Source organism: Taurulus bubalis, assembly GCF_910589615.1.
Source record: "Taurulus bubalis genome assembly, chromosome: 3".
Lineage (NCBI taxonomy): Eukaryota > Metazoa > Chordata > Actinopteri > Perciformes > Cottidae > Taurulus > Taurulus bubalis.
The window spans coordinates 22,640,066-22,654,091 of NC_136591.1; the positions used below are offsets into that span (position 1 = coordinate 22,640,066).

Here is a 14,026-nt window from a genome sequence, read left to right on the forward strand (position 1 = left end):
GTGTATATATATATATATATATATATATATATATATATATATATATATATATATATATATATATATATATATATATATATATATATACACGTTGTTTAACTGATAAAGTCATTTCAACCGGCATGGAAACCCAATGAACTGTTCTGCTGACTGATAACAAGATAAGGGCAAAGTCCTGTGGGTCAACATTGGTACATCCACATCTGCTGATCCACATACCCGTTTTTTCCAACTGTCACTGAGAGAAAAGTGCAATTTTTAGGCCCCTCAAAGTTCAAAAGACTAAAGAGACATGATATTCTGGACCTTGTACCTGAAAACACTTGGAAAGACAAGTACAACAAATGAAAAATGGCGTAATGATTCTAAATTGCTTTTGATCTGTAAACTGACCTGGAATAGTCTGTTCTGCAGCTGTGTGGTTAACCTGCATGAACCTCAATGTCCAAACAATCACTGTGCTGCTAGATGTACACAGGGCAGCTGATAAAGTCAGTTACCTAAGTTGCTCCTATTGGAGGACTCAATTCAACACATCTCTTCTGGACGTTTGGTAATTGATGTTTTCAGGTTCAATGCCGGGCTGCAGCCAAGATTTTATAATAATTTAGGGATGCACCGATCTGTGAATCACTGTGTGGAAGAGACTGGGATCATTCTTTCATGGATAAGATGACATCAGGCTTGACTTAAACAGTGGCTTCCTAACTTTGTGAAACAAACTAGAACAAATAAATACGCAGATATAAATGCAGTGAATTGTTGCTTTTGGAAATAATGGAACCCGATACCAGTTTGGCTTATTCTCACAGATACCCAATAAAGCTATTTGCATCCCAAGAACATTTGCTCATGCGTTCTAATCCACCAAATCAGTAGTTGTGGTATATTATTTATTCAGGTTATGGTCCAATTATGTTGTCTGTAAATAACAATATAAAAGTTAGTTTTCCCACCATTCATTTATTTTTTTGCTGACCTAAAAGTGTTCTTTTTTTAAAAATGTTTTATAAATGTACTTTTAAAATACCCTCTATAAGCAATGTACCCAATTAAAATACTCTGCCACATGTAGTAGTGCAAGTTTACCTTTTCAGAGTGCAGTAATGTTATCAGCATTTGCATGTCGTAGCTTGTTAAAGCGATGCTAATTTAAAAGCACCAGTATACTGTTTGGTATTTTAATTTATAAGAATGCATCACATTTCATAAGCAAACCATCACATGGTTTGTGTGAGAGAGAGAGGGTGTGTTTGTGTGTGTGTGTGTGTGTGTGTGTGTGTGTGTGTGTGTGTGTGTGTGTGTGTGTGTGTGTGTGTGTGTGTGTGTGTGTGTGTGTGATCTCTGTTGTGTAACTAGCAATAACAACTGTGAGCTAAGTGTGGTGTAAAGTATAAAGCTGCATATAATGGGACAACTCAAGTACATGCTAGTCATGTGATTAGAATTTATTTCCAGTGATATTTTTGTATTGCTTTGCACAAACCTTCCTTTGTCGGATAGCAGTACTATTTCTTCCAGCAGTCTGGTCACGTGATGGGGGCGGGTCCGGGAAGCAGGAAGCAAACCGCTGTCGCAAGTCACAAGAAAGGTAAAGTCTATACTTTTAACGCCACTTGGCTGAACATTTAGGAATGATTGACAATGCTGCGCGACCAGCGTGATAATAACCATTATGATGCCGTGTAGACTTTAGGGACAAGGAAATTTAAACGAATATGTCATCCGAAAAAGAAAAGAAAAACGACGGAGAGAACTGTTAAAATTGTGCTACGACTTTGATTGTAACTTAATGACTCCGCTGCTCGTCGGAGTCCACAGACGACTGAGGTTCAAATAACAACTCCACCGTGAATAATAATATTAATAATAATAATAATAATAATACGTGGCGTATCAGTAAATGGTGGTAATTTGTTCTGCACCGTTCTTGTGATTGTAAAGCTCATGTGATTTCCGCATTCTTTTTCGCTGCCAGCTACTGTATTAAGGACACCCGTGCACGCGCACACGCACGCGCGCAGACGGGGTGGATATAATAAGTTTAATTAAAGTAGAAGTCGTGATTCAAGTAACTAACAGGGCTGGATCCCATCTTCCGTTTGAGGGTTTCTCAGCAGATGGTGGTTTATTTGCATACATTTCCCACAAGGCTGCGATGCCAGTCCTCTCGAGTCGGTACACAACAAGTCTGCTGGTCCTGGTTGTAGTAAACATTGTTGACACAGCCCTGCTGCAATATCAGAAGTTATTATGTATCAAATAAGAGCAGATAGAAAAATGTATCACAGATTTAATTTGGAATATACGGACTTTGAGGGTTGTTCTAATGGTCTGGGAAGCCCCCTGGTCCCAGTTACAGGAAGTGAGTCCTTTATGCTATTTTTACAACAATATTTTATCAGTGTCTCCCACTTATGTTTTGGGTCATCTGTTTATATCAAACATCAAACAAATATTTTAACCGAGACAAACAGACTATAAGTCAGACACCAAATATAATATTTACATTTGAAATAGCTTTGCCCCCGAAAAAAGAAGAATGAATGAATCCAACATATGTTTATTTGATGTACCCACAGTCGTACATGTCAGGGGAGAATCCTGTTGGCCATTTTATCCCCAAATTGTTTTCCAGTGCAGAAAAGCACAAGTGGCCCTCGATCATTATTGAACCACAAGAGAGCTTCTCAAATTGAAGAGGTCTAGACTGATTCGTCAGTATGTTCAGCTGCTATTCCAACAGTGCTAACCCTACACCAACCCTCTCTTTCTATTGTGATATCGTGCTTAAGCAACACACATGTAAATATTCCAGCTAGTTATAGGCGTTATCGTGCACTTGAGACTGAAACAGGAACTTGTTTGATTCTGCACACATTTCGATGTTAAACTTACAGTTTCTTTTAACAATGACGGTAGTGAGCTCTTCTATTTTCATTCAACTGTTGTTCAAGGGGATCTTTGTCTCTTTCTGTGCTTTCAACTATCGGTCTGGTTGAACTATTGTACAGCGTTTTGTTCTCCATGTACAAAACATGACGTTATTTCCAAACCCTTCATACAAAATAACATATACTTTTTGCAACCTAAAATCATAAAAAAATAGAGAATATTCCCTCAGCCATCTGCCTTTTAACAAATCCAGCTTTAGCAGATCATCACAAACGTTTGAGCTTCAGTGCATATATTTATATGTGTGTGTAATATCTGGATGTCACTTTTAGCCAATTAGTGTTGTTCACAGTCGTGTAGGATTTAAAACTTGTGACTGAGACACACACACACACACACACACACACACACACACACACACTCACAAAAATAAATAATTCCAACTAACCAACCAAAGTTTCAGTGCAGATGCCCGAAGGTATTTTCACAATTCGAGTCGCCAACACACTGAAATAGTCACGGTAACTATGGTAACGGACACCTTTCTGACTAGTGAATGTGATTAAATGTGTTGTGTGTCCTCACAGCTCTCCGTCATGGCCTACCAGGCTGGGATGCAGGAGGAGCCCAGTGTTCTGGTCCACAACATAAGCTCCAACATCCAGAGGCTGACTCTGCTGAGTAATACACACACACACACACACACACACACACACACACACACACACACACACACACACACACATACATATGTGTGTGTATATGTGTGTGTGTATATAAATATATATACACACACACACATACATATGTGTGTGTGTATATATATATATATATATATATATATACATATATATATATATAGCACCCCTTTTTACTGGTTCCACTAAGTGAATCATGTGACACGTGGAGATACTTGTGTACAGATAAACAATAAACAATGTCTGCATTCTTTCTTCCTCTCCAGCCTCGGAGCTGCAGAGGGTCGTTTCCCAGCTGGGACCGGAGCATGACAGCAGCCAGCTGCCACAGACGCTGTGAGTAATGGGGGCGCGGCGCGGTTTGCTTAATTGGTCCTCAGCTGTACTTCGAACAGCTCGGTTTATATTGCAGGTGGAGAAAAAGTTGCAGATTTGAGGCATGCTGAAGTTCTCAAGTGATCAATCATAAAAAAAATATGTATATTGGGTTGATCATGATTCTGCATTTAATAAAAATCAAGTTTAATGCCTATATTGGCAACTCTTCACACATCAGCTCCTCTTGATTTCCGGTCTCATGATATCAGACTATCCACAACTTCTCTTCTCAGCAATCTGTTTTCTTAATGTCTGGACAGTATTTCTCTACTTTAACAACTAAATAAAAATGTCTTCGGTCTCCAGGCAACAGAAACAGCAGCAAGGCAACCAGCTGGCGAAGGAGACTGACCGACTAATAAAAGCATTCAGTGCACTTCCTGTCGGCCCTGACCAGGTACACTGAGCTGCATTCGTCTTCCTCAACTATTGTTGAAACTCCTAATTCCCCTGCTTGTTAAATACTGATTCAATACCACACTTTAAATATTGTGACCTTTCCCGTAACATTTTTTATTCTGTGTGTGTATTTTAGCGGCAGAGAAAGTTGCAGAAAGAGCGCTTGGTGAACGACTTCTCCGCCGCCCTGAACAGCTTCCAGAAGACCCAGCGGCAGGCGGCCGACAAAGAGAGAGAGTTTGTGGCCAGAGTTAGAGCGAGCTCCAGGGTGTCAGTGAGTACCTGCTGTGTCTGCAATGTCACATTGCCCGTGGTCAGTGTCAACCAGCGAGATAGTGGTAAAATTATATATTTGTGACCAATAATCCATACGCCAGTGAGCAGCCATTGGTCCACATACTTAAAGCAGGTCTTCTGTATGTGGCGACAGACATATATGGATGGATGAATGGCCTCAGAAAGGTCACATTTATTGATATAGCTCAATATCACAAATCACAAAGTTGCCTGAAGGAGCTTTACAATCTTTACAACATACAACATCGTCTGTCCTTTGACCCTTGCTTTGGATAATGGAACCCCCCCCCCCCCAAAAAAAAAACTTTAGGAGGGAAAAAATGAGGGATCCCAATCTTAGGATGGACAGACATGTTATAGATGTTGTACAGAATAACCAACATTATAAAATTACCACCATAGAGGATCCAAATAACAGAAATGATATGTAACATGTAAATATATATGAAGAAAATGTCACCAAACAGATCGACTGTATCTGAACCACACAACAAACCAATTCCATAGCATACGGAGAGTTAATCTTGGCTAGTTCCACTTATATCGATATCTGCAGATACACTAGGAGATGAGCTGCAATACATACATATTTGTAGAATGTATGTTTTTAACATATTTTCCTTAACTAAAGTTAAATATGTCTTGGTATATTAGTGTTTTTTTGTGTTGTTCCTATTAAAAAAATGGCATTTCTATTGGAGTTACTGATTGAAATGTAATGCTATCGTATTATATTTATTGTGAAATGTTACTTTCATTTACAAATTACAATTCACATATTTACCTTCATATTACAAATCTAAAACTTAAACACAAACTGAGACCTCAGGAACTCTGAACACATGAGAAAACTACATTTTTCTCAGATTTCTTTCTTCTCGTGTCTCTGAATTATAAATCAATTCTAAAGTATAAATAAATGCAAAGTAAAATAAATCAAAAGTATACCTTTTTTTTATGTTGAACTAAATCCGAGCATTTAGAAATATTTAGGAGAAGTTGCTGCTTAACCTCTACTTGTTGTCGTTTGTTTTTCACAACTGTTATATAATACATAATCAAATCATATATATATATATATATATATATATATATAATGAGGTATTATGGGCACTGTAGGTTTTGTACAACCTTGTGCGTAATGAATCATTGCTGCTCCCACAATCACAGTGAAGAACGTCCTCTACAGTGTATTTGCAGTAACTAGCACACCAGCGCAGTTTGTGTACTTAAACTTCTTAATGTCGTTTCACAGGGAGGGCAGCCTGATGACAGCTTCGGGAATGTGCCGGATTTTCTTCAGTAGGTCCACTATTTTTGGTCCTTATTTTAGTTTGTGTTTGTTATTATTACTATTATTATAATTGCATTTCGCCCTGCAGTGATTCCCAGGTGCAGGCTCAGGCTGAGGCCATCACCGAAGAAGATCTGAGGCTGATCCAGGAGAGGGAGTCGTCCATCAGGCAGCTGGAGGTACAAATAAAACGTCTATATTGGCATGGACACTTAATATGTACGCCATTTCATCAGCTTCACATGAACCACCTCTCTATGTCACTCAGTCGGACATCACAAATATCAATGACATCTTCAAGGACCTGGGGATGATGGTCCACGAGCAGGGAGACATGATAGGTGAGCTTTCGATAGGGTGACTCAGTCCCTTTCGAATAATGTAAAAAGTTGCACCTCGAGTAGGATAAGTGGTTATGTATAATGGAATGCAGCACTGATCATTAATGTAGTAATTATATTGCAAAGACTCTTTTTTCAGACACAAAAAAATTGACAAAACCATACAATAATTAAACAGAATCGTGATATTAGGTAAATAATGAAGTTATCTAGCGTGTACATTTGTTCCATGTGTGTGCTTCCTCTTCCTCCGACCTGCTGCATGTACCATGTGTGTGTTTCCTGTGTGTTCTGCAGACAGTATAGAAGCCAATGTGGAGAGTGCAGATGTGAATGTCCAGAGCGCAACCCAGCAGCTGTCCCGTGCTGCAGCCTACCAGGTAAAACTCAAGAGGATGGAGGCGATGGGAAGGGATTGAGGAAGAGCCATTAAAATGTATAAATGTTAGAGAAGTTAGCTTGTAACTGGTGGAGCAATTAATAGATCTGAGTAAGAGTGATAGCTCTATATGTAATATATGTGCATGTGTGACTCCTCTATCTCCCGCACAAGGACTCCCATGTATAAGTTCTTAGTAAGTTTGCTTTGTCAAAAGTTGTAGATAAAGAGGCGTAAAGGGGAAAGGAAAATAAAAAAGAGTCACAAGGTGATCTGATTCACACCATTAGGATCCAGGAGAGAGGGCAAGCTCAAATCGTGGCACCGGTACCTTGATGATGCATTTCCGGTGGCATGTCTCAGATGCCGGGGCACCTCCAAGCTGCCGGAGCAGTTGCCACTACTTTAGAGGCAGCACTCCTGGCACCTACGAGTTGCCACTCATGTGCCACTAGTTTTTTATGCAGATTCTACTATTTGAGGCAGCTGCCTCTGTTTGGGAGAGAGGTGCCGCAACTTGTTTAAGGTCCTGGAAGGTATAATATGTGACGATACATTAAGGTCCTGGAAGGTATATATTCCTACGTCCCAGCTGACTGTTTAAAGTGCCACTGTTTTGGAGAGGTGCTGCAACAGTTTACCCTTTATTTGTCGTTATTTGACAATACATTAAGGTCCTGGACGGTATGTAGTTGTAAAAAAAAAAGAAGAAAAATGCCGAGTTGTGCAACCCAACCCTGTCTCCTAAAAATTACAATCAACGTATGTTTGTGTTATTGTTTTCATGTATACGTTTATAATCAACGTATGTTTGTGTTATTGTTTTCATGTATACGTTTATAATCAACGTATGTTTGTGTTATTGTTTTCATGTATACGTTTATAATCAACGTATGTTTGTGTTATTGTTTTTGTTTTCATGCTTTCCCGCTGAATTTAAGCATAGTTGAATTTCTAAGCTCTGCGGAGGAAAAGAAACTAACAGGATTCCCTCAGTATCGGCAAGCAAAGAGGAGCGGGGTGAAGCCGGTAACGGGGCCAGTTGCGCCGGGTATGGTCTTCTCCATCTAGGACAGTATACCACTGCAGTCAACTCAGCAGACACTCGGATCTCCGTGGTTAAATCACAGACACTGACATTTCAGGAAACACATTCAAGCGAGCGGAGAGATCCACGTGACCCAACATCCGGTTTCCAATTCAGATATTTTACAAAGTAAGAGTTCTATGTCCCAAAATCTAATTTCTGAATATTTAATGACTGATAAACATGTTTTACATTTTTTGGATGTAGGACTTTTTACGTAAAATATCTGAATTGGTACAGTTAAGATGTTTGGATGTGTTCTGAACACATTCATATCAGTCAGTATTTTGAAAACCGGATGTTGTGTCACGTGGATCTCTACGCTCGCTTGAATGTGTTTCCTGAAATGTCTGTGATTTGACCACGGAGATCCAAGACTGTTACCAGCGGCACTCTCAAACAGAACCTTAATGCATTGTCACATATTGTCCAATAACGAAAAATAAAGGGTAAATGTCGCGAAACCTCTCAAACAGCGGCAGCTGCAGTGGGAAGTAGTGGCAGCTGCCTCAAACAGTAGAAACTGCCGCAAAGTTGTGGCAACTGCCGTAAAAACTAGTGGCAGCTCGTAGGTGCCGCGGCACCTGAGAGGTGCCACAGGAAGTGCCTATACGAGGTGCCGGTGCCACGATTTGAGCTTGCTCTTACTGGGATCCAGATTATATTGAATACTTAGATATTACACCAACAACCTCTTCATGCTTTTATTCCCATCCTTCCCTCCAGCGGAGCTCCCGGAAGAAAATGTGCATCTTGGTGATCGTGTTCCTCGTAGTTGCTGTTGTTGTTGGACTCATCATCTGGGCTTCTGTCAAATAATGAAGGCTGCTTCTTCATCCGCCTCCTCTCATCCGCCTCTCCTGGTTAGTCATCAACCTGGACAAAAACCATGAAGCACATATTCCTCCTCTTCTCCTTTTCTCACCCCTCTCCTGAGGGGAGTCATTTGGACTGTCTGTCTTTCTTTCACTCGATTATAGTTTTGAGATGCAGCCGACCTCATTAACAGGACTACACACTCCTTCACCGTGAGAACAAATCTATGACTGAGGGTTTTATTGTTATCACCAGCTTTAATTGAATTATCCGTGTCTGATTTTGGTGTGATTTACTTTACGGGAAAGCTTCAATGTTTTAGTCCTCACTTGGTTTTCAATGGAGCAGCAAGTGTCCTCAAGCAGGAAGGAGGCGATAAACCTTGAGATCAGTGATGTTACAGCAGCTGCTTTCTTTATTTAAGTCAGATATGTAAAACTCACGCAATAAACTGCATTCAGCTCATTGCCATGCAGGGCTCTCAGTGACAATTCCCATAGTGATGTTTCCTTTATTTTATAATTAATTAAAATTAATTGTTAATTTCTATACCAATTCCCATCCTGAACTTGTATTCTAATGATAAATCTAGAAGTGCCATGCCTACCCACACAAAATCTTGTGATTGGAACCATGTAATACACTCCACTGCCACCAGTCATTCCAAGTAATTAGGAGAAGATATTGTTCTTACTTTTAAGTCGGCAGGGTGTTTCCTTTTTGTTTTTAAATGTTCAGTTAAGAGATTGAATGGGCGTCAAGGAAAGTCATTGTTATTGAAATGAATTGCATGACACAGTATCACAGATGATCCCACACAGAGAATGATAGTGCAGCATGTAATAGTGTGTAATGTAACGTGTGTTTTATGGTTTCGGTGTACTCGACTCTACTGAGGTCTGCTTTTTTTGAAGGCAATGCACACCACACAGGTATTTTCAATTATCTGGCTGCTTGGAACTTGGTACAGGTGGAACGATGGGCCAAAGCTACGTCAATCAAGGTCCAGAGGAGAAGTCTAATCAGCCAAATTTAGTGAAAACACCTGTTTGGGGGTGAGACTAATAGAAAAGTAGTTTCTGTGACTGACAACCAACAGTAACAGTCTTCATCTCTTTATTCCTAATATGAAGGAACCACATATGTAACTGAAAGTAAAGAGAGCGAGAGCAAACACTAATTATTATTTGCTTCGACCATTTGACTTGTATGTAAAATGATGATCGCGTGTATATTTGTAATTTTGAGATGACGCTGCCTGCAGTGTGCGGAATAAATTGTGAGTGCGAACATTTGTATGTGCCATTCTGATGTTATTCCTCAACTAAAGTTTTTTGCACGACTAGTATTCTGCAGTAAAAGTACAGTGTATTATATTAGTTTTTATTTTTTTGGGTTAAGACTATTCCACGGTGTTCCTGTAATTCCAAAAAGCATAATTGTCACCAACACTGTAGAAACAGAATGTTTATGTAGTCGTTAGTTTTACATTCAAAGAAATGAGAGAAAAACCTGCAGGGTTCAGGCTGAAAGCCAGTAGATTTTATATAACATTTTTATTTTATTTATTCAGGTGTGAGTGTAAAAACAAAGCTTGATTGCCATTTCCCTCCTTTGTCAAGAGTTTGGATCGGACCATAGATTGGGAAAATTCCGTCGATGACTATTTCTCAACCTTGGTCAAGACATTTAACTGAACTGCTTCAGTACAACTCGGTTTACTGGGAGTGATGCTGGAAAACAACATTCAAGTTACTTTCCGTGGGGAAAATAAACCGGGATTCAGGCCCAAACACAATTTGGACACATGGAAAGGAAAAATGGTGTCGTGGCTTAACTGCCCAATGAGGAATGCTCGATCAAAGTGATGAAACTTAGCACGATGTTGGCGACGGCTGCTGAACAGTAAAGACAGTCATCAACTGCATCTGCCTGTGACGCAAGAGCGTCTTCCTGTTTATTGAGAACACCATTAACTCAGCATTTTGAGCGTGAACAGCGTACATTCTCACGGCTGAGGTTGGGGGTTAGGGCTGAGCCAAAACCCTGCATGCATATAAAAATACTGCATTTTACAAGTCACAAATCACTTTTTTATATTCTAACATTTAGAAAAGAAGAATATATATATATATATATATATATATATATATATATATATACACACAGCGGGTAAAATAAGTATTTTACACGTCACCATTTTGCTCAGTAAATATATTTCGAAAGGCGCTATTGACATGACATTTTCCCCAGATGTCGGTAACGACCCAAATAATCCATACATACAAAAACTAAATAAAAAATAAGTTCAGAAATTAAGTTATGTGTAATAAAATGGAATGACACAGGGAAAAAGTATTGAACACGCTGACTGAAATGTATTTAATACTTCGTACAAAAGCCTTTGTTGGTAACGACAGCTTCTAGACGCGTCCTGTTTGGAGAAACTAGTCGCATGCATTGCTCAGGTTTGCTTTTGGCCAATTCTTCATTTCTATGTTTGGATTACTTGGGTTGTTAGCGACATCTGGTGAAAATGTCATGTCAATACCACCTTTAGAAATATATTTACTGAGCAAAATGGTGACGTGTTCAATATGTATTTTACCCGCTGTATACAGTCAGGTCCATAAATATTTGGACATTGACACATTTTTCATTATTTTGGCTCTGTACACCACAGCAATGGAGTTGAAATGAAAAAATCAAGATGTATTTACATCAAAATCAGGTGAACGGTGTAGGAACTACAACAAATTCAAATGTGGCCACCCTCTTTTTTCATTTCAACTCCATTGTTGTGGTGTACAGAGCCAAAATAATGAAAAATGTGTCAATGTCCAAATATTTATGGACCCGACTGTATATACAGTATATATTAGTGATGTGTCTTTTCGTGTCGAGGCTTCGATGCGCGTGTCGAGTAATCCAGGTAGATTTTGGTGAAGCGCGTATCGAGGCTTGTGTCGATGACGTATGTGGTGACGTTCGAAGCCTCGCGAGCCGGCCGTTCCACGTGACTGATTCAGAAAATGGTTCGTGGGTTTGCCGTGCGATTTGAAATATAAGGGGCAGCGAAACTCAATGGATTTCGCCCTTCCTCTCTGTACCCAGCTTCATGTGTGCCTGTGAAAGGGTATTTTATAAAGCAGGCGAAATAGTCTCAAGAAGCCCAGCACTGTGGAAAAGTTCTTATTTTTACTTAAAAAATTGGACACATCAACTAACGGAGCCGAGGCTCGAAACACTGATCCTTTGACTGAAAGTCGGATATTCTAACCACTGACCCCCAATCACATCACAATCACAACCCTCTCCCAATGTGTTTTTGACCCCGCCATTACATCATAAAGATAGACACAATATTAATAAGTTAATAATTGATGTATTGGCGTCACAAACATAATTTATTCAATTTAAAGCTTCACACACCAAAGCCATGGTGTCGTTATGATCACTCTGCCTGTTTTACATGTATTGTCCATTTGGTGGCGCAGTAGAGCAAATGAAGCTCCATGAAGCTTCGGCCCATGAGCGAACAAATTGGATGGAAAGCTTCAATGCTTCAGGAAGCTTCATCTCGCCATCACTAGTATATATATAAAAGAGGACCAATAACAGATCCATGTGGTACAACATTTTTCATATCTGAAAATATATATTTTCGATATGCTATATTGAAACAAGTTAAAAAACATACAAATATTTTACATAATCTCCCTGTTTTCTCAAAGAGAGAAAAAAGTAAGTTTTAGGCCGCCATGAGAGGACGAGATCAAGCAGCAGGAGGTAGCTCGTATGTCAGAACTGACGGTTGGACTTGGATTGAGATGTGGAAGCAACAGACTGCTGTGACGCAGAATAAAAAGTTTCCTTGGCAAAAAGAGAGCGGTGGAGGATTTGGACACAGTGTTGTAAATACATCACTGAGAGAACAAGTTGAACTCGGCGTCAGTAGGACAGGGAGTATTTTGGGCTGATTATACACGCATACACGCACGCACACACACACATATAAATTAGCAGGTTCCTGCAAAGAGCTGAGCAGGATTTTCCTTCCAAACAGAAATGCCGGAGCTGATGAGGAAACTATGACCGGGTGCAAAGTTACTGCAAAGGAAGTGTTTGGTCTGAGGTGGAGGGCGTACATAGAAGTTTCAAACTGTTGTGATGCACATACATTGGAAAATAATTACTCATCTGGGCACACTGAGCTCACTGTCTTTAACCTGCGTCATGAGAAAGAAGACAAGAGGAAATAACTATTTGCTATTAGTTTTCCTTTCCATTGGTAATCTGAAAGTAGGTCTTTAAAATATATACTTGTAACCTTGAACGTGACACTCTGTGGCAGACACAGGTTTATTTACAAAATAAATCTTGATTTTAACTAATTTTGTTTTTAAATCATTTTTCTGTGTTTGATAGGGACTATCTACAGCATGCCAAAACAAGTAAGAAAGTAATTGTATAGTACGTATAAAAAAGTATAGAAGCCATGAAAATGTCATAAATATGTCGTAATATATATAACTACAGTACAGAAAAAAAACATTGTACAGTATAACAATAAAAAAGTCACAACAAACCTGAATGCAGTACAACATAAAGAAATATCAAACTCTAGCATGCCATTAAGATGTCAATAAAAAGTCACAGTGTAGTTTACTATAGACATGTCTTCATATATTATGCCATTATAAGGTCATAACAAGTTATATTGTAGAATGTCATAAAATATCATAGTATACGTATTCCATAAAAAAAAGTCTGAACAAATATCATAGTGGAGTATGCCATACATATTATCGACATATATAGACTGTTAACACTTAACAAAGTGGAAAAGATGCAATTATTCTATTACAGAAAGTAATATTATTTGACTTGGTATTTCAGTTGTATGTTGATTAGATATGGATTCACACATATGAGTGATGTTGTTGTTACACAGGACCAAACCAGATGAGTAATGCTGCCGGTAGGGGGCAGTGCTGAGTGCTGGAGTGCTGACCATAACCCCCATAAGGCCACACTGGATATACCACTACGTTTTGCTTTTATCTTGTGCTTGTATTATTGTTGATATGCCGCAAATTATACAATAGTCACACAGCAATTCAGTTATACACTAATGCAAGGGCTAAATGTGTTATTAGAATGATTCATCTAATTTATTGGGAATAGAATATACCCAAGCACTTCTTCCATTAGACCTTTATCATTCAGTTCAGGGCTTTGATCTCTCCCGAGTGAGATCTTTTGAGCTAATTAGCTCAGATCAAGGTCTGGACTGTCCTTAAAAGTGGATACTCAGTTTCAATCCCTTCAGCATCCGTCATGCAGAAGTGTCCTTGAGTGAGACGACGAACACCTGTCTGCTCTGTGGTGCAGATCAGCCAATAATAACAATCACCCGATGAGTAAGTAATAGCTATAGAG

General features: G+C 39.2%; 1 protein-coding gene across 1 annotated transcript; it reads left to right on the plus strand.

Annotated features, from left to right (window-relative positions):
* Positions 1-1,564: 1,564 nt before the first annotated feature.
* stx7l (syntaxin 7-like) lies at positions 1,565-9,878 on the plus strand. Its single transcript, XM_079215368.1, has 10 exons — positions 1,565-1,591; positions 3,483-3,576; positions 3,860-3,929; positions 4,278-4,368; positions 4,507-4,644; positions 5,923-5,969; positions 6,050-6,140; positions 6,230-6,302; positions 6,600-6,682; positions 8,495-9,878. Exons 2-10 carry the CDS (start codon positions 3,492-3,494, stop codon positions 8,585-8,587), a joined length of 771 nt encoding a protein of 256 aa, XP_079071494.1. The 5' UTR covers positions 1,565-1,591; positions 3,483-3,491; the 3' UTR covers positions 8,588-9,878.
* Positions 9,879-14,026: the final 4,148 nt, after the last annotated feature.

Coding starts and splice junctions, on each gene's coding strand:
- stx7l (XM_079215368.1), top strand. CDS start 3,492: ATGGCCTACCAGGCTGGGATGCAGGAGGAGCCCAGTGTTCTGGTCCAC. Junction 3,930..4,277: donor AGCCAGCTGCCACAGACGCT/GTGAGTAATGGG, acceptor TTCGGTCTCCAG/GCAACAGAAACAGCAGCAAG. Junction 5,970..6,049: donor AATGTGCCGGATTTTCTTCA/GTAGGTCCACTA, acceptor TTCGCCCTGCAG/TGATTCCCAGGTGCAGGCTC.